The sequence below is a fragment of the Arabidopsis lyrata genome (assembly GCF_000004255.2).
Source record: "Arabidopsis lyrata subsp. lyrata unplaced genomic scaffold ARALYscaffold_5, whole genome shotgun sequence".
Classification (NCBI taxonomy): domain Eukaryota; kingdom Viridiplantae; phylum Streptophyta; class Magnoliopsida; order Brassicales; family Brassicaceae; genus Arabidopsis; species Arabidopsis lyrata.
The window spans coordinates 3173396-3194613 of record NW_003302551.1 but is presented as its reverse complement, the minus strand read 5'-3'; the positions used below and the strand labels follow the sequence as shown (position 1 = coordinate 3194613).

The following is a 21218-nucleotide window of genomic DNA, read 5'->3' as shown; positions in this document are numbered from 1 at the left end:
TTTTTTTTTTTTTTCCTTTTTTGTTTGTTTTTTTTTACCTTTTGTGTAAACAGATCTGTTTCATAATTTATCGGAAAAGGAATTATACCATAAAAAAAAAATCGGAAAAGGAAAATATTTATTATAATATTGATATATTTAAGATGATAATGTCAAATATCCGAAAATTATTAATCGGAGCATTAATATAAACATAAAAGAATACTATTCTAACCTTACTCAAATTAATAAGATTTAGATATCCGAAATTAATCGTAAACGGCTATTAATTGTTAAACTAATTAAAATAAAGATCAAACGTACCGGAATAGATGAAATTTTTGGTATGATCGTCGTGTTCGTCGTCGTCGTTTCAATCTAAATATTTGGAAAAAAAAACGAACAAAAAAAATAATATGTAGAATAGATGAAATTTTTGGTATGATCGTCGTGTTCGTCGTCGTCGTTTCAATCTAAATATTTGGAAAAAAAAACGAACAAAAAAAATAATATGTAGATCAATGAAAGAGAACCCACCAATTTAGAAACGGTTATCACGCCATCGTATTGTTCGTCGGATGATTATAAGTCTCTAATCCGGAGATTGACTTGAACCCTGACAAAAACATATATTCATAGCATAAAATCGTAAATAGAAGGTAGAAGACCACCTATTAATCGGTTGTAACCTTGTGCAAACTCGATTTAATTTTGACGAATGAAATGTTGGTGTGGTGTCAAAACTTTCTTGGGGAGACTCGAAGATGAGAGAGCTGAAGTCAGAGATAGGCAGAGAGGTTTACATGTGAATTAAGGTATGGAGTGCTAACGTGAACATGAACGTGAACGGTGGTGATTTTTGCACATAATAGCAATTAGATCGAGTTTTGGAAAAAAATATGGATCAGCGTGACATGACGCATATGGATACCATGCATGTCTATCTTTTGTAAATCAAAAATTATATTATTGTTCCGCCTTATTTTTGAAACAGAAAGAAATTTTTCCTTAAATTTTAATATATTTTATAAGATAGTATCAGATATAGTAGTAAATCTAAAATAGTTGTTATTATTCTATATTTTTACCGAAAAAAGTAAATATTATTTTAAATAAACATGGATAACAATGAATAAATGGCAGTTTTACAAATATTTATTATTATGATAGTGATTTGCTTATTAAAATATGTAAATTTTCTTTTCTTTTTTTGTATTTATCGTCGAAAAATTTAGAAACTCTAAATCATGCACCGCCTCCTATTCAATATAAATACCTTGCTCATGGTATTCAATTTCAGATCATAACTAACCTTTGTTTTTTTGTTCTTTTTTTTCAAACTTTTTTTTGCTTCTACCTAATTTTAATTTTTCTTTTTATTGTAGGGTGGATGTATGGAGGGGACGATGTGAACTGGTGTATGGAAAATTTGGACCTAATTCAATGAATAAACAGGTGATCTTATAGTTTATATGTACAAATTTGATTTTTTTTTTTTTTGTATTTATGGTTTCACTATTTTCACCACTAATCAATTTTTATAATCAAAAAGTTTGGTTTCAACTTTTGAGAAGGTAATCATCGATGGTTTGGTATGTTTCTTTTTGTTGTAAAAAGATGAAGTACCTCCCGATTTTGTTGAGGTACATGTTCTTATTATTTTCAAATATGTCTTTTCTCAGAAGAAACACTCAACTTTTGATAACACAGTTGTCACAAAGTCAGAAAGATGACTTATTTCAGGGATGAATCTTCAGAGGAGGCTAATTTTTGTCGTTAATACAATTTAAGTATTCCTCTCTTTAGATTAGGGATAACAAACTTGGCTGTTAAATTCAGGAATTACTCTTCGTTGCCAATCTCTCTCCCCAAACTAATATATTACATATATGGAAGTAGTAACTTAAAGTTTTTGGTATCGAGGTCATTCTAAGGCACTGAGATTCGGACTTTGGTATGTATAGGATTCGTTTTCCATGCACTAAGATTTAATTATTGTTTAATTTATTGGTTTTTAGGTTTCTTTCCATGCTCTGATGCGTTTTTAGCTTCTTCTGTTCCATTGGTTATTATGGGTTTTGACTTTTGAGAAATATACAACAATTTAAAACCAGGTTTTGTTGTTGATTGGTTCGGTTTGTATACCATATTTTGCTAAATACATATGACCATAAATAAGACCAAAGGAGTTGGGTTAGCTCCTTTGCCAGCTAGGTTGACTTCGTCTCCTCCCCGTCTTGCGGATTTCCGTTATTCAACGGGTATATTTGAGAAGTATACGGTACTAAAACCACAACCATTGATCTTAGCTTGATCGGTTCTTCCCTAGGATTTATACATAAAAGTAAATTGTTTTGTTTAATAATTTTCCATTGCATGAACTTTCGAGACAACAAGTGGACAGGAGTGTAATGTCATCAAAAGTCAAATCAAACACTGTGAGGAACATATTAGACAACGTTGGCTTCTTTCGCAGCTGCTCAACGTTGTCTCTCCCGATGGTCCCAACACTCTCTTCTTCTTTTTTTGTCAACATTCAAACGTTGTTTAAAATAAATAAAAATGTTTAACCTTAATCATCTTTCTAGATCTTTAAATGCCTAAAATTCAATTTAATCAGTCAGCAATCCGTCACGTTAATGATTTTGAAAGGAAGACTTTTGTTTTGTTTCGGTTAGTTTTGTTTGTTTAGTATTTTAATCACAAGATAACTCTAATTTCCCATTAGAGTTGTGTTAATTGTGTTGATTATGATTTGGCGTTCCAATTCTGATATTATTTTTATGTTGTAAATCTTAAACTGTTACGTTATTGTTCTATCTTCCTATGTGAGAAAAAAGTAAAATGTTTTAAAATTTTGACATGGATAATAATATAATTGTAAATCTATAATAATTATATTATCATTTTATTTATATTTTTCAAAAAGAAATATATTTATCTTAATAGATTTAATATGATAATGTCAAATATAGTTATAAATCTAAAAGAGTTATGTTATTATTCCATCCTTTTATGAGAAAAAGCAGATATTCTCTTAAACTTTTAAATTAACGTGGATAATAATAAATAAATGATAATTTTACTAATATGATAATGATTCGGTTTTAATCTTACCAAAAAACAAATAATGATTCTGTTTTAAAAATATATAAATTTTCTTTGTTTAGTTGTAGATATTGTCATATAAAAAATTCTTAGATCCTCCACTGCCTTAATTTTATGTAAATACCTTGCTTGATATTTAATTTTGATTTGATATCATAACTAATCCTTGCTTTTTTTTTCGGCACTAACCATTGAATTTTTTATACTGCCATTTAATTCTTGCATAAAAAATAATAATTAATAGTAGTGTTTATTATGAATGCAGGTTTGTTTTCCATAAAAACTAGATTGGATTTATGGAAGCACGTCATTGTTTCCAGTGCGAGGAAGCAAATGTCGTATCACTGCTGTTGTGGCTCTTTAGTACTTTCGTTTCTGTTTATGGCTTTGCTTCGGTTGTATGGTTAGTCATCAATCATTGATCTTCTCATTGTTTGAATATTGTTGCATAGGAAAAATCTTCCTTTTTTATGAATCTTTCAAAAGTTGGGTCCATGATATTCTCAGTGATTGATTATGTTTATTGAATATTTGTGTGCTTCCTCTGCTGATATTCTAATTCATGCTTTATTCGTCGTCTTTGATACACTCTGATTAACCATTGTGCACCTCTAGAGTCTAATTTGCAATATTAATGCAAGTCTCTTTAACTTACGGATTATGAAGAGCATCCTAAGATCGTTTAATTTGATTCAGGCTTTATGTGGCTAATGTTTGGTCTTGGATGTGAATTAGTCTATCATGTTTCTTGGAAGGTAGGAAGCAATCTTGATGTTTACCAAAATCCAATGTGCTCTTTTGTAGCTCAGTTTGAAATATGTACTAATTATTGTAGAGGGAACCCGAAACAAAGAGACCATATGTATGATTTTATATGCGAAGAGAAGCTCCGAATTTGAAATCGTCTCCACTCCGGTGATATGTGGCCATGGTGTGAAGGAGTCTGGAGCCATGGTTATTTCAGATTCGGACATAACCGTAATTGTTAAACTAATAAAAATAAGATCAAACGTACCGGATTGATGAGAATTTTTGGTGTTCTTCGTCATGTTCTTCGTCGTATGGATCTAACAAAACAAAAAAAATATATATACCCCAGAATTTTTTTTTGTTTGTTAATAGAGAGAACCCACCAATTTTGTAGCGTTGATTGTGACATCGAATTGTTTGTCGGATGAATATAAGTCTCTAATCCGGAGACTGAAGTTGAACCCTAACAAAAACATATATTCATAGCATAAAATTCATAAATAAAAGGTAGAACATCACATAACTTTTTCTTCAAAGCCAACACATCTCTCTTTGTAGCCGAATTACTCTCCAGTTTGGTATATACTCAAATTTTCCAATGACTTCCTTCTCGAACCTGGAGCGTTTTTGCTTTGCCGGATATTTTTAGGATATGGCTCTTATGTATCTCTTGTGAGTCACTTGATATGTTGTTTAGGTAAAACTTTTGGTTTGAAAGAGAATGATCTACGACAAGCATAATCGGTTATTTGTTATATATGTGGCCATGTTCATATTGCTCTCTCCACAAGCAATTTTCCAGTTTTGTAGCATTCGATATTTAAATTTAAAAGCTTCAATATGTTGTATACATGTGTATGTATGTACATATATGAATTATTCTCAGTTGCACATAGTGGTTTCTAAGGGATAGATACTTGCTCTCTGTAATCCTCTCATTTTTAGTACCTATCTTCAGTGTTTACTTTGCTAAGAGCTTCTTGATAGGCATACATCTTTGCAATCTCAGATCAATATACTACAAATACATATACGATACAGTTAAGAAAATGATATTTCTCTTACAACTTTTTATATGGGTTTTATAAACAAGAGATCAACTGAAGGGTTACGCAGCGACCAATGGCGAAGGTAGAGACAAAGATACTACAATAGGGACGATAAATATGACACGATATATACAAAAGAGATGCCTGTTTCTATACCATTGAAATTTTACGTACATAACTACTTCAAAGAGCAAGATGACTTACTTGATAGGTAAGAGATATGGTAAGAGATTATATTTTTCAATTATTTGTTTCCAACTACGAAAAACTCCAGTGACATACAATCTAAAAGCATGAATATGTCATAAAATCAAGAATACAACAAAAACCAGGAAGATGGGCCCAAATTAAAGTCCGAAACTGGACGTGGGGAACCCACAGACAGTGGCGGTCGGAGCATTACAAATATGAAAGAAACGAGGAAGCGTGAATATGTCATAAAACCAAGAGTACTACAAAACCAAGAAGATGTGCTCAAAGAACGAAACTGGACGTGGGAACCCACAGACAGTGGCGGTCGTGGCATTACAAATATGAAAGAAACGAGTAAGCATGAATATGTCATAAAATCAAGAGTACGACAAAACAAAGAAGATGGGCCTAAAGACCGAAACTGGACGTGGGGAGCCCACGGACAGTGGCGGTCGGGGCGTTGCTAATATGAAAGAAACGAGTAAGCATGAATATGTCATAAAATCAAGAGTACGACAAAACAAAGAAGATGGGCCTAAAGACCGAGACTGGACGTGGGAACCCATGGACAGTGGCGGTCGGGGCGTTGCTAATATATTGTTGGTTTAAATATATAGATTTTTTATATTTAATTCTATTATATATATCAAGATATAAACACTAATAATTGTTTGTGATTCAAAAACACTATTAATTGTTGATTACTAATAATATATATCAAAAGTTATAGCGTTTTACCATAATTCTATATTAATGTCGTTATAAAAATTAGACTCTTGACAAAATTAATTCAATAAATATCCCTAACTTGATAACCCTAAATATTAATTATTAATTCTGGTCTTAATCAACATACAACCCCGCGCTGGGCGCGGGGACCTCCCCTAGTCTATAATAAAAAAATATGTTATTCAAAGTATATAATTTTTCTAGTTACGAATTATTGTAAGAAGGGTTCTAAAATAATCCTCTTCTATTTAAAATTTATATTAAAAAAAGTCAAATGTAAGATTATATTGAATCTTTGTATTTACAGTTTAATTTCGATGTCGAGAATTTGAAGACAGATTCGTTTCGCAGCAGCTGTGATTGTAACTAGCAACACTTTTTTCTTCTTCATTTATAGTCGTTAACAACTTTTTTTTTATATATTTCACAATTGTTAGTTCATCAGAATTACTAAGTATTACTTTTGCAGTTTCGCAGTCGTTAATGATCATTAGATAAATTTAACGATGTTGTTGCTCTTAGTTAACAACATTTAAACAAACACAATTTGTCACATCTTGATAATAAACACGAAACTAGACTTGGACATTCGGTTTAATCAGGTTAAAAGGTTCAGCTTATTTTTTGGCTTTTCAGTTTTTTCAGTATACGAAAATTCTGTCGAATTGAAATGAATAAAAATTCAGGTCGGTCGGTTCTCGGTTTTCTTGGTTCGGTCACTAAGATATAATTCGCCGATTTGAACCAATTTTTTTTAATAGATTAATCGGATCGGTTTTAATTGGTTAAACGAATATGTTTAAATCAAGTTTATGCATAAAGGGCTAAGTTTTTCAAAGCCCAAATATGTTTGAAGGCGAGAAAACGGAACAGAGTGAAGTGAAGAAAAACAACGGTGAGATGAAGAAGAAGAATTGTGAAAACAGAGAAGATGTAGAGAAAATGTGCAACGCGGTGGCGGGAAGAGATGTAGAGAACCATGCATGAAATCGTTGTTGTTGAAGTGGACGCCGGAGAGGATCGATGTAGCGGCGGCTGGATAGAAGATACCTACGAAACAATATGGTGGAGAAGAAGAACGAACAAGGAAAAGAAGAAGGAAGAAGTATTAGAAAGTCAAAGATGAAAAGGGGTTGAAGAGCAGAAAAGAAGGGGTTTCGTGAGGAGGAGATATTAGAAAACAAAAGAAAAGATGAAGTGATAGATCTAGGTTTTTGTTTTTTTGTTTTTATAAAGTATCTGAAAAACAGATCGGTTTTGATGCACCGAATCATGAAAACGGAAAACCGAAATCAATTTAAAAATTCCGCCAAATCGGTTTACAATAATAGTTAATCGGTTTGAAACCGAAAACCAAAATCATCGGTTTGTTCGGTTCAGTTTAAACGGTTGATGCCGAACAACGATATATGCCATGTAGCATAATTCCCACAAAAACGATTCCATAGCGCAGCTCTTCCCACACCATTCAGATCTTCAACGAACGGTTCTGCATGTACGACATCTCCATGATAGACATACTCTCCCCGTAATATTCGAGACCACTACGCACAACTCTATATTTGGCACACTCTGAACATCTGATAAGCCTTGCATAATTAATCAACAAGAATTTGCGTTTCAATTATGTTAATAGTTTAATTAACACAGTAAACTTCACATAATCAAATTGAATAACTCCGATCTCCGATTTTTAATACCAAAATCCAACAATCGATCCGATGTTCATAATAAACACCAAAACGATAACGAGCTAGCTCTCAAGATGAGAGAAACCTAGCTTTTACAAGAATTCTGGAAAACACAGAGATTACAGATTATTCGATAAATGGAAAAATGAGCAACACACATCTCTTATAGAACGCAACGGCCTTCTTGCGTCAACCAATCGTCCCCCGCCACGCGTCTATCTGAGATTCCATTTTATTAAACTTGACTTCGCACGTGTTAACTCGCACGTGTGATTTCTTCATAACGTTTTGCTGTAACAAATCTCCCCCTCTCCACAGAACCTTGACCTCAAGGTTTTAAGCAACAAAGTCAGGGAATTTCTTCTGAAGATCAAAGAGAAACTCCCATGTAGCCTCTTCCACCGGCTCATTAAACCATTTCACCAACACCTTAGTCACAGCTCTTCCCTGGCGATTAACCATCTTCCTTTCAAGAATTACCTCTGGTTCCTTCACAAACACGTCTTGGAGCACAGAAGGTAACTGCGTAGCAGTAGGTACATTTCCTACCAAGATCTTCAATTGTGATACATGGAACATAGGATGGATTTGAGAAGATGTTGGTAACTGCAACTTGTACGCTACTTCACCACATTTGTCAATGATCTTATAGGGTCCATAGTATTTAGGAGCTAACTTATGTTTGTTGCGCATTACCACTGAATTTTGTCTATAAGGCTGAAGCTTGACATACACAAAGTCCCCAATGTCAAAATTACGCTCTGTCATGTACTGATCCACAAACTGCTTCATCCGATGTTGTGCCCTCATCAAATGGAACTTCAGAAAAAGTATCATTTGTTCCCTCTCCTGCAATGAACGAGCCACCACTGCAACCTTGGACTCTCCTGGTAAGTAAGGTAAATGAACAGGAGGAGGCTGACCATACACAATCTCAAAAGGAGTCATTCTGCTGGAAGAATGATAGTTAGTATTGTACCAGTACTCTGCTAAAGCTAACCATTTGCTCCACCATTCAGGTCTAGCATGACACATACACCGCAAATAAGTCTCCAAACATCTATTCACTACCTCTGTTTGGCCATCACTTTGAGGGTGATATGCACTAGTCATCTTTAATGTAACTCCTTGAAGAGAAAAGAATTTTTTCCAAAACTCACTTGTAAAAATAGAGTCCCTGTCACTGACAATAGAATTAGGACATCCATGGAGTTTGAACACATTATCCAAGTAAGCCTGAGCAACAGAGAGAGCACTGTAGGGATGAGCTAAGGCAATAAAATGAGCTGCTTTACTCAAACGATCCACTACCACCATGATCACCGATTTTCCAGCAGACACAGGCAACCCATCAATAAAGTCCATTGACAGATCACTCCAAACTTTCTCAGGAATTGGCAATGGCTGCAACAAACCAGGATATGCTGCATTATCACTTTTACACTGCTGACACACACTACAACTCCTGATAAAGGATTGAATATCTTTCACCATACCCTTCCAATAAAACAGACCCTTAACTTTCTGATGAGTAACATCACGTCCTGAGTGGCCTCCCACCCCAGAGCAATGTAACCATTGTAAGATAGTATCTTTCAATTTCCCATCTGATGGTATCACAATCTTACTCTTTCTGCGCAAAATGCCTTGAACCCATGAGTAATGTCTCTTTGAATCCGGCTTTTGTTGTAGAGCAGTAATAATGTCCTGAAGAACAACATCATTGGCGTACCCTGCTTGGATCTCTTTCATTAAGTCACACTCCACCAATGATAAAGCCATATGCAACACTTCTGCTCCCTCAACTCTAGACAAGGCATCAGCCACCAAATTCTCCTTTCCCTGCCTATACTGAATCTCATAATCAAACTCTAGGAACTTAGGAAGCCACTGTTGTTGAATAGGAGTATTCAGTCTTTGTTCCAGTAAATACTTAAGACTCCTCTGATCAGTTTTAATGATAAAATGACCAGATAGCAAATAGTGTCTCCACTTTCTCACTGCAAAAATGACGGCTAAGAGTTCCTTTTCATAAATTGACAAGTGAAGTTGCTTTCCTTTAAGTTGACGACTGATATAAGCGAGAGGATGGCCTTCCTGCATCAACACAGCCCCAATTCCTTGCCCACATGCATCAGTCTCCACAACAAACAGCTTATCAAACATTGGTAAAGCCAACACAGGAGCATTACACAAAGCATCTTTAAGCTCCTCAAATGCTTTTTGTGCCACTACAGACCATACAAATGCATCAGTCTTGGTTAATGCGTGTAATGGACCTGCAATTGTACCAAAACTTTTAACAAACCGCCTGTAATAGCCAGCCAAGCCCAAAAACCCACGCAATTATTTAAGGTTAGCTGGTATAGGCCACTCCCGCACTGCCTATAACTTGGCTGGATCTGTAGCTATGCCTTCTGCACTAATGAAATGCCCCAAATACTCCACCTTCTGGACAGCAAATGCACACTTACTCCTTTTCGCAAACAATTGGTTTTGTTGCATTAACTCAAAAACACTCTGAACATGCTGAGCATGTTCTTGCACTGATGAGCTATAGATAAGGATGTCATCAAAAAATACTAACACAAACTTCCTCAGAAATGCTTTGAAAACAGAGTTCATGAGACTTTGAAAAGTTGCTAGAGCATTAGTAAGGCCAAAAGGCATTACTAAATACTCATAGTGACCACTGTGGGTCTTGAAAGCAGTCTTGTGTATATCCAACGGGTCCATACGCACCAGATGGTACCCAGCTCGCAAATCGATCTTAGAATACACACTTGAACCACCTAATTCATCCATTAGATCTTCTATTAGAGGAATAGGAAATCTATCCTTCACAGTCATACCATTTAACTCCCTGTAATCCACACATAATCTCCATGTTCCATCTTTTTTTTTAACCAACACCACTGGAGATGCATAAGGACTAGAGGTAACTTGAATAGTACCACCTTGAAGCATATCCTCCACAATTTTGTCTATCTCGTTCTTTTGATGGACTGCATATCTATAGGGACGTTGATTTACCGGGTTAGAGCCTTCCAATAGTTTGATCTTGTGATCATGTTGTGCTCTAAACGGAGGTAAGTCAGTAGGTTCCTCAAATATGCCCGGAAAAGCATTGACAATTGTTTCTACACCAGATTCTTCACCCTCTTCACAAGATAAAGTGTTAAGTGAACAAATTTCCTGTCTTTCATCTTCGTGAAATTCTTGCACACATAACATAGCAAGCTGAACATGGTTCTCTTGTAACTTCTGCAATTTCTGAGCTTTAACTTCCCTAACAGATCCTTCCTTCAGACCATGTAACAACACCTTTTGATTATTAATCTTGAATCCCATCTCCAATTTTTTAAACTCCCATGATATACGACCTAACGTCTCCAATCATTGCACCCCCAGTACCATATCAATTCCTTGTGATGGTATTAATAAAATATCAGATGTGAATGAAGTAGTCTGTAATTTCTAATTAAAGTCATTGATTTTGCCATCAACTCGCAGTTTTCTCCCATCAGCTACAGAAACACGAGTTAACCCCACCTTATCAATCTTACACCCCAATTTAGCTGCAACATTAGAATCAATAAAGTTGTGTGTTGAGCCAGAATCAATAAGTATGAACAAAATTCTTTTATCATGTGTTCCTTTAACACGCATTGTCCTGTAGCCCGCAATACCAGACACTGCATTAACCGAAATTTGTGGTATATTCTGTTCTTCTTCATTCAACAATTCCTCCACTGCATCCTCAAATTCATCATCAACATCCAAACAAAACAACTGAGTTTTCCTGTGAACCAAATAATGTTCTGGAGTGTACTTTTCATCAAAAAAATAACAAAGTCCCTTTGCCCTCCTGTCACTCATCTCCTACTGTGACATCCTCTTAGGTTGTTGAGTAGCCGGCTTAAAAGAAGTTTTAGTAGACTATTCTGGTCTTGACATTCCCACCTTAGTATTTTTAACAAAACCAGTCCCATTATCAGTTCTAGGAGTCCAAGAAGAGGAGGCCAGTTTAGTTGGATGAGCCTTCTCATACATCCTGCCCAAAAAGAAGCAATGCCTCACAGTTTGTGGTTGGAACATTCTCACATGCATTTGAGTGTCCACTCTCAATCCTGCCAAATATATACTCACCAAATATTCCTCAGAGAGGTTAACTCTTGTTTTAATTAACTCAAACTTCTGATGATATTCCACGATTCCACCAGTTTCCTGTAACTTTTTTAATTCTGCCATAGGATCATCACACTCATCCTCAAATCGTTCTTTCAAAAGTTTCACATACCCTTTCCAATCATATAACACTTCAAGACCAACACTAGACTGAATAAACGATTGATGCCATGTAGAAGCATGACTATCAAGGTGAATCGCAACCATTTTAACTTTCAGATACGATCAATACCAAAAAATTCTTCCACCTTAAAGAGCCATTCCTTGATCCGTGTGCCATCAAACCTGGGAAAATCAATCTTCCCCAACCGTGTAAGATTCCCATAGTTATTACGCACATCTGATCGTCCTTGATGTTGGCGATGATCGTGAAACTGATCGGAGCAACCAGATCTGTTCTCCATCGACTGCGAGGACATCGAAGCACTCCGATCTAAGTGTGACTGATCATCCACCAGCTAAGGAGCTGTAGATCGACTCATCGCACCAAACATTTCCGCCATATGCTTCATCATCGCCTTGTTTTGCTCCGCAACCAAATCCTCCAACCTCTTCATACGCGCATCCATCAGATCTTCCATCTCTGCTCCTTTTCCCTTTAGATCTTCATCATGTGACCTCGTGATAGCCATAGTTCCGAGAAACGACACAGCTCTGATACCTTTAACACAGTAAACTTCACATAATCAAATTGAATAACTCCGATCTCCGATTTTTAATACCAAAATCCAACAATCGATCTGATGTTCATAATAAACACCAAAACGATAACGAGCTAGCTCTCAAGATGAGAGAAACCTAGCTTTTACAAGAATTCTGGAAAACACAGAGATTACAGATTATTCGATAAATGGAAAAGTGAGCAACACACATCTCTTATAGAACGCAACGGCCTTCTTGCGCCAACCAATCGTCCCCTGCCACGCGTCTATCTGAGATTCCATTTTATTCAACTTGACTTCGCACGTGTTAACTTGCACGTGTGATTTCTTTATAACGTTTTGCTGTAACATTAATATATTAACAATTTTTTTAAAAAAACCTTTCTATATATCACTGCCTTCTTGTGGAGTAACGAACGGTTTCCCCATGGCTCTAATTCTTATGCAGCAGGTTCATTCGCGGCGGTTGTTGATTGGGTGATCTTTCGATTCCATCATGGAGTTCCAATAGGAACCGTTGTATTTGACGTTGAATATCCCAAAGCCTCTATCACACCAATGGAAGAGTTTATGGCTGCTCCCCATGTCCTTACCGAGATGTTAGCTTTCCCCTTAGCCTATGCATTCCTATATGCATTCCTATCTTTTTTCACCACGTTTGTTTTGTACTTCTGACTTTCTAAGTGTCTTTGTTCCTTGATTGTCATGAAAGAATTTTCTTCTTTGACAATGTTTGCCCTCCCAAAGAAGAAAAGTTGAATTATGGTTTAAGTTAAAAAAAAGATGAAATATGTTTAGATGAAACTAGATTTTAATCCGCGGTATACCACGGTCCACGAGACGATTTAATGATAAAATTTAATGATTATCTATTATATATTAAAATTTGGAAATTATACCATTTTATAAGATATTTATATTTTATAGTTTACAATTGTTATTAAGTAACGGTATACTTAATTTTTTAGTTAACCCAATTCAAAAAAAAAATATGGAATATCCGGTATAAGAATTTGAAGCAAAGTTTTCACCGGATCAGGTACTAACAATCTCAATAAATTTTTAATCTATCCGGTACAAAATATACTTTAGAAATACTAATATAGATAGTAGTCTTTGATGTGTAAATAATCCTGTTAAAATGGGTCAATATAATCAATCAGTTGTAATAACCATTGGTCCATTTATCGTTGTTGTCCTCGGTTTCTAGAAAACCATTTTAACAATGATGTCGATTACTCAGCTTAAGGAAGGAAAAAAAAAAAAAAAAAATTAGCTACACAGTTTAAGTCTCAACACCAAACCCAAACTTTAAGGCCCAAACAAAGGCCCAAAGAAAAGAGTTAGGGTTCTTCTTTCGTCTTTCATATATAAAATGTAATTTTCATTCGTCTGAGGAATTCGATCCAAAGACATTTAGGTATCAATATCATCTCTTCTTATTCAATTCTCTTGATTTTCTCCGAAATTGTCTCTTGTAATGGTGGATTTGATTTTGTAACGAATAGAAAGAAAAAAAAAAACATCAGAAAGATGACAACTTCACAAGTAGAAACTGGTTTCTTCGTTGAATTAAACAAAGGACATGTAATCATCACTAGACGCGATTTAGCTTCTGTTCATCTTCAATCACATAAAGGAGTATGTTTCTCTTTTGCATCTGACTTTGTTTTTTTTTTGATCAATTTCAATTTCAATCCGAGTTTAGGGTTTTAGGGTTCTTAAAGTCTTGAACTTTTTTGATATTTGTGTTGCAGCATTGCTATGATTCATGTTTTAGGGCTTTAATGGAAGTAACCCATGAATTGATTTTCTTAAAGCTTTGATTTTTTTTTTCTGCAGTGGCGTTTAGCTTGAGACCACAAGAATCAAGCATCTCCGACTTCTCGAATTGACGTATCTTTTAGCTATATCACAACATGAATTTTCAGACAGAGGTTCCTGATGATGGTTCTAGACAAGCTTCTTCTTCGCCTTACTCTGGAAAAGCAAAGATTGTTCCTGAATGTGGTCTTGTTGGTGACATGTATGATCCTTTTGTAGACAGCTTTGAACCAGCATCTGTGAAATTAGATTGTGTTCAGGAGCGTGAACCAGATAACGAAGTCTTGTGCATTGTACCAAAGGCGAGCATTTCCTCGAATAGACCGCTTAGTATGGAAGAAAACAACCAAGGTGTTGATAAGCAAGCTCTAAGTGAGTCAGACGTGACTGCTCGGGTCAGTTTTTCCTCCAACAAACCAGCTGATGTTGAAGAAAACACCGCTGGAATTGAGATTGGAGTAGTTGTTTCTGGAGAGAATGATGAGTTTGGTGAGAATGTGGACAACCGAAGAGAATGTAACAGCCATGAGACTTTGACTCCAAACTCTGATAACGAGAATCCGAAGGTAGAGAACAATGTACATGAAGGCGATAACACGCAGAAAAAGTCTCGAGAGAAATCAAAAGAGAGAGATTCGTCAAGGTCCATGAAGCTTTTCAAAGTTGTGCTTACAAAATTCGTCAAGGATCTTCTAAAACCATCGTGGAGACAAGGGAATATGAGCAAAGAGGCGTTTAAGACTATTGTGAAGAGAGTGGTGGATAAAGTGTCAAACTCAATGGAGGGTCATCGTATACCCAAATCAAGAGCTAAGATCGATAGGTACATTGATTCTTCACAGCAGAAGCTGACCAAACTGGTCATGGTAAGAAATAGAATCCCCTCAAAATCCATCATTTACCGAACCAGACTCGTCATGGTTCTTTACTTGTTTTGGCAGGGTTATGTAGACAAGTATGTCAAAGCATAGAAGATAAGAGAATCAAAGGAAATTTCCCATAACACAGCTTTTTGCAGTTGGAGAAGGTTAGACCTTTGTCTTGTCTGCAGACGATGTTTAGTCAGAACTGTTCTTCTTCCGGTTGTGAGTTTTACAATGAGGAATTTACCTCTACCTTCATAACATGTAATTGAAGAATCCATCATTTTAAAAAAAGTAGTTGAATCGCTTGTAGCCACATCACATATGACTGCATTTCAGAAAACCTTTATTTGATAGATTCATGTACAAGTACAACCACATTCGATTTAAAATATTTTGTCTAATTTTGCATGATCCAATAACGATCTTAGACCTCTACATAATCTTAGAACCTCTAAACATCATGATTAGATATGTACAACATATCTAGCCACAGTATACTTAAGATAATGAAAGAGAGAATTTAGAGATCAAAAGTTGGAATTTCAGAAGACCAACCATGTGAGGCTTGATACAACATCCTTGGCAACAAGTGTCTGTAAGGATCACTCTCTCTTTTTACTTTTAAATAGGCAACGCATTGTTCGACCTCAGACTTTACTTGCAAGTAAAGCTCTTGTGCCTTCTCTTTGTCTTTCAGCTCTTTCTCCTTACCTGCCATGAAAAAGAAAACCCGCCATTATTGTAAGTATTGAGGTCAGTGATTTGATGTAGAGAGCATACATTTAGATTATATACATACCTGCTGTTTCTATTGGTTTGCCAAAGTAATAGTAGAACCGCCCTGGAATCTTAGGTACAACTCCTGGGATATAGATATCTTGGTTTCCCAATTCGCTCTCGTCGCCTTCCCTGGCATTCAAAATCAATGTTCAAATGAGTATTACTTGGAAGTATTGAGAACAATCTATAAATATTGTGAGAAATAGTGTGTAATGAAACACCTTATGTTGCCAGCTTCCTTTGTTGCCCATTCCACTAAATCCTTCAAGATAGGGATTTTCCTTTGATCATTGGAATCCAGGACAATCTGAGAATCATTCAATGTTACTCAAAACCGAGGTTCGGGTTGACATAGAGTAAAGCCTATGTAGAGTTATCATCATTTTGAATACAGACACACTGTTTCTGCCTCTTACTAGTACTCTAAAGCAAATAGAGTAGAATGAGTAGATGCTGAGAATGTCGAGTAATGTAGAAATTTGAATGGGCATATAATGCAATCGAGTTCTTGGTAACTGATTTGCTAACGTGTAAACATGAAGTAAGCGGAATAGAGTAGAGAAAGCTTACTTCGCAGACGTTGTCTACTCCAACAACACCAAAAGGAACGATTTTCGCTCCAAATTTAGATGCAACTCTCACAAACTCGGATTGTTCTGGCCAAAACAGCTGGTATTCTTCACCCTGCAAAGTCACTCTGTACATTTAAGCCTCTAAAATAAAATTTTCCAAGAATGCAGAAACCGTGAAAAGTTCACAAACTATACATCACCTTTCTATGCAATGCTTCACGGACACCTCCAGGATACAAAAGCACATGAGCCTTTTCACGCAATAGTTTGTAGATACTGAAATTAGAGACCGGAACTCCACCCATTATCTTATATTTGTCAAACATCTTTGTGTCGACTATTGAGTCTTTGAGATTCTTAAAAAACATTGGATGTGCCAAACCCCGCAGGTGAATGTTCCTCTCTTTTAGGATTTGAGATACCATTGGAACCAGGTCAAGTCCCAATAGCATGTGATAGCCAACGTACAGAACAGGTCCCTCTAAAGGTAATCCTTCGAGGCTCCGTACAATTGTGCCGTCTTCTAGAGTTGACAGCATTACAGGGGAAGTACCATCCACTAGCAATCTGCACTGCAGAATTTATCATTCGGTATCCACTAACTTTTACTTGATAGTCTGATTTATTTTGCTAAGCATACAGAAAAACTAAAATATGTCTCAGAGCAATTAGTGAGGCATTTTACCGGTCATTGTCTATTTGTTGTTTTAACTCATATGTGGTAGGCATAAGGTAATCCGAAATGTGATCATGAGCCTTCCCACGGCGATAAAAACAAGTACACTTGATGATATTAGCCAGATCTACGCCGTCCTCCTAACGAGAGATGTAAAAGAGATAGTTGAAGTGTAGTTTATAAATGATCCAATATTCTAACATGAGGAAACTAGTATCAATACTTGACCCTAAGTATCATATTTCTTGTTTATTGAATGAAGAGAGATCACTAACCAAAAGGGGAAACTGTCCATTGTCATCAAGCTTACGGACTATACATTTTGGCAACGTGCGCGAGTATCTGTCAATGTCTTCCTCGTTCAGTAGCCATTGATTGCGTCCACTGCAATAGTCAACAACCAGATATTCATGAACACTTATGCTCCAAGCTATAATACCTCTTTACAAGTAAACGATATTCAGAATTTCTGAAACAGGAAAACTTATTGGACCTCAGAAGTATGAGTGTTCCCGCTCTGACTGAATATATGTGAGAATTCACAGAAGCAATAGCAGACTTTAGCATTTCCAGCTTCCAAAGCAGTGTGTCCTTAGGAAACATCCTACTCAGAGTCTGCAAATACATTGTGATCACAATACTAGAACTGGAATTGAAAATGTGTAAACGATAAACGGAAAAACGCATAGATCATGAGTTTCTAAGAAGGAATACTTACAGGAAGATTAGCTGAAACAGCAAGGAGGTCTCTTAGCATCCCTCCACCTCCTCCGCCCATTCGCTGGCTAGAAAATTCATTTGACAAAGCGTCTAACATTCCAGTCAGCGGATCGCCTACCGTGACAAAGAAACACGTGTTTGAATAAGTTCTTGAACAAGTTGCTAAAACTGAACATAACGTTTTAAGATCCAACTTGAAACTCAATTAGTTGGTTAACTGATGATTCAAGATAGAATATGAGAAGAGAATAAAGGTGTACCTTGCTTAACACCGAAGATATCTTCCAATAGTGTTGGAATACCATCTGGTAAAACATTCAGCATTCCGGATAGAGGTTGCGATATGAAGTTGTTGACATGTGTGGCTGCAACAAACAGTATCTATGATGAGAAAAGATTTTTGACATTCACCGACTAAGAATCCTATAGACCGAGAGATTTGTACCTGGATTAACCAAGATCAGAGAAAGATCAATATCAGGATTCCTGGCAGCAACATCTAAAGCAAGACATGCTCCAATAGATTCTCCAACTAAATATATTGGTCTATTTGGGAAACGATAGTGCTCCGACTTAACAGTCTTCTCAATAAGCTTCACCAACTCTGAAAACAGAACACAAACGAAAAGGCTTTAACTCGCATTAACTATCTTCTCGGTAGTGCTTCGAAGGGGCGACGAAAAGGTACCTTTAACAGGAGTACGATCGCTGACTGGAATGTGAAGGCACCATATATCAAAAATCCTATACAAAGACAAAATTCTTTACAAATAAAGATCCCTTATACTTCAAAACTACCTAAAAGCAAAGTTACAAAAACAGAGAAACCATATTCTTGAAGATACAGGGAATGTTGCAAAAAATGGAAAAGCTAATGCAAACGTTTAAGGAAATGAATAAACCATATAGAAAAAGAAAAAAAAAAGTAAAATAACTTACGCCCCAAGTTTCTTGTGATGGCGAATGAGCCCTAGTCCAGTACCATCGATCCCTGCAAGTTTTAGTTTTCTCAGTTTTGTTAAAACATTTCAAAGTTCCACGGAAATGAAATAAAAGTTCAAATCCGTAGAAACTATCCCAACTCAACTAAAGTGAATTATCGGTATCATGTCTAGGTCAATTCCGACTAATCCGAAGGTGACCATGCTCTTTGCATGTTACCACAAACTCACCCTAACTAAACTCAACCAACCGGGAACCTCTGCAAGTTTACGTCTTGAAACCCGGATCCTCAACCACCACAAGCGAGTTGAGATCCATTCATATATATTACGATAGAAAGGCGAATGAAGATTTATAGGACGAACCAGGTAAAAAGAGGAGGAGAGGAGAGCCTCGAGCTTGAGCGCCACACTCCAACTGAGAGAACCACCGAGGTGGACCTCCTCCATCTCCCACGAAATCTCTCGCTTCCTCCAAAAAATCCGACAAGCTCTTCCTCAAATCAGGAAGCGCCGCCTCCACTTTCGAATACGGGTTCTCGACCACATTCGCCACCGTGGCTCCGTTTTCATCATTATTCTTCCGTCTCCGTCCAACACCCCTAGAAGGATGAGGAGTAGTAGATGTTACCGATTTGACCGAAGTGAGTCGATGCTTCGCGGCTGAGGTCCGTTGTCGTAGATTTGATGAAGATGAGAAGGCATAGAGACCGAAGGTTGAGCGAAGTACTGTTGTAGTCTCCATTTGTGAAAAGCTCTGAAGAGAGAGTTTTGGCCGTTTGTATTTGCTTATAGTCAGAATTTGACAAACGATTCCGAACAAAGAGCCAAGATAGTGCGCGGAAATAAACACTTTAGTATTTCCATTTTGAAAAGAAACAATCAAAAGGAAAAAATAAATACTATTGGACATGTCACATGTGTAATGTCATGTGGTATTAAGAGGTGATATAATTGGATATAAAAATTCACTGGACCTCAATGATCAAGAAATGCTGTGTATCATTGTGGACCTATGTTTGTCACCCCACATTGAAATCATGCATGAAAATTAGAAAGAGGGTCGTTTGGAAATGCCAAAAAATTATATAATTATCAGGTAGTTTTGCAAATAAAGAAATGATAATTTGGCTAGTCAAATATTCTTGTATGGCTAGTCAATGTTCTGAATTGATTAGTCCAGGTTCTAAACTGATCGATTGATTAGACTTATAAGTAGCCAACCTAAAAATTTAACATAGTTGAACATCATAAAATGTGTCATATGTGGTAATCTCAAACTTTTTTTTTTACTTCCATCTCAAACTTTCTAATTGAAATAAATACCATCCTTACAAATGTGCAACCGACGTGGGACATTATAATCTATCAGAGCTAGCCGACATCAATGTAAGCCTGATTCGATCGAATTAAATATTTTAACATAAAGTTGTTAAACGTACTTTTAACAATAATTGGGTATCGGTTCACGTTCAGTTCGGGTATTTCGGTACTAGATGTTTTGGAATGATTAGGATATTACAAAAATTATGTTCGTATTCGGTTCGATCTTTTTTGGGTTCAGGTATATATACCCGATATTTTGTTGTTACGGTTCTGTATAAGTACTTTCAACCGATTAAAACCAAAATAATTCGAAATATAAGTTGGAAAACTAAATTAAAATTACATGAAATTATAATAATCATACCAAAATAAAGAAACCATAAGTTTAGGTTCGCGTACTAAAGAGGGGAATATGTATACTTACTAAGGTTCGGATAGGTTTAAGTTCTTCATGAGAGCAAAGTAGACATAAGTTTAGGTTCGCATACTAAAAGGGGAAATATGTATATACTTACTAAGGTTCAGATATATTCGGGTACTAAGTGGACCTCGGGTATTAACTGAACTGAACCGATACCCAAAAGTAGTTGAAGCCGAGATCCAATTGATATATTTTGAAGGATCTAAAACTGATCCGAACCCTTTTTCGGTTTGGTTCCACTTCAGATATTCTGGGTCGGAAAATTTGTCAAGGCCTAGCTACCACGTTGAAAGTTCTCTGTATATATATAAATAGATAGAACCCTTATTATAGAAAAAAAACCCGGATATGTTTCATATGTATATGTATATCTTAGGACGTTTCCGAACATATATCTATTAGGATACAACCTTATTTGTTTCAGCAAGGCAAAAACTCCAGCAAAATTGAGAATGTTTTGTTTTCATCTGTCTGTATATAGCTAGACTAAAAGTCCATATTTCACACCTTCTGTTGTATTTAGATGAGTTTAGAGCAAAAATAAATACATTTTTTGGATATAAACACATCGCAACAACAGTGACCTTTTGGATCTTGTTATAATTTAGAAACTAAATTTAGACGTGCAAGTTTCCTCTTCTGAAATTTCTACAAAACAAAAGCAAAATTTTAGAAACTATTAATTAGTTTGAACTTCAATTGGTTTTTTTCTTTTCTTAACCTTATATGTATTTTAAAGGTATT

General features: G+C 36.0%; 2 protein-coding genes across 2 annotated transcripts; one reads left to right on the top strand and one right to left on the bottom strand.

Annotated features, from left to right (window-relative positions):
- The first annotated feature begins 13744 nt into the window (after window positions 1–13744).
- Window positions 13745–15439, top strand: LOC9311417 (zinc finger CCCH domain-containing protein 38). Its single transcript, XM_002876947.2, has 3 exons — window positions 13745–13989; window positions 14191–15038; window positions 15114–15439. Exons 2-3 carry the CDS (start codon window positions 14268–14270, stop codon window positions 15141–15143), a joined length of 801 nt encoding a protein of 266 aa, XP_002876993.1. The 5' UTR covers window positions 13745–13989; window positions 14191–14267; the 3' UTR covers window positions 15144–15439.
- Window positions 15365–19688, bottom strand: LOC110228056 (acyltransferase-like protein At3g26840, chloroplastic). Its single transcript, XM_021024157.1, has 14 exons — window positions 19094–19688; window positions 18726–18777; window positions 18475–18530; window positions 18232–18390; window positions 18047–18151; window positions 17785–17900; window positions 17560–17681; window positions 17342–17450; window positions 17076–17206; window positions 16591–16957; window positions 16389–16502; window positions 16040–16125; window positions 15838–15947; window positions 15365–15749 (listed from the first exon to the last, which is right to left on the bottom strand). Exons 1-14 carry the CDS (start codon window positions 19638–19640, stop codon window positions 15559–15561), a joined length of 2265 nt encoding a protein of 754 aa, XP_020879816.1. The 5' UTR covers window positions 19641–19688; the 3' UTR covers window positions 15365–15558.
- Between the last annotated feature and the right edge of the window lie 1530 nt (window positions 19689–21218).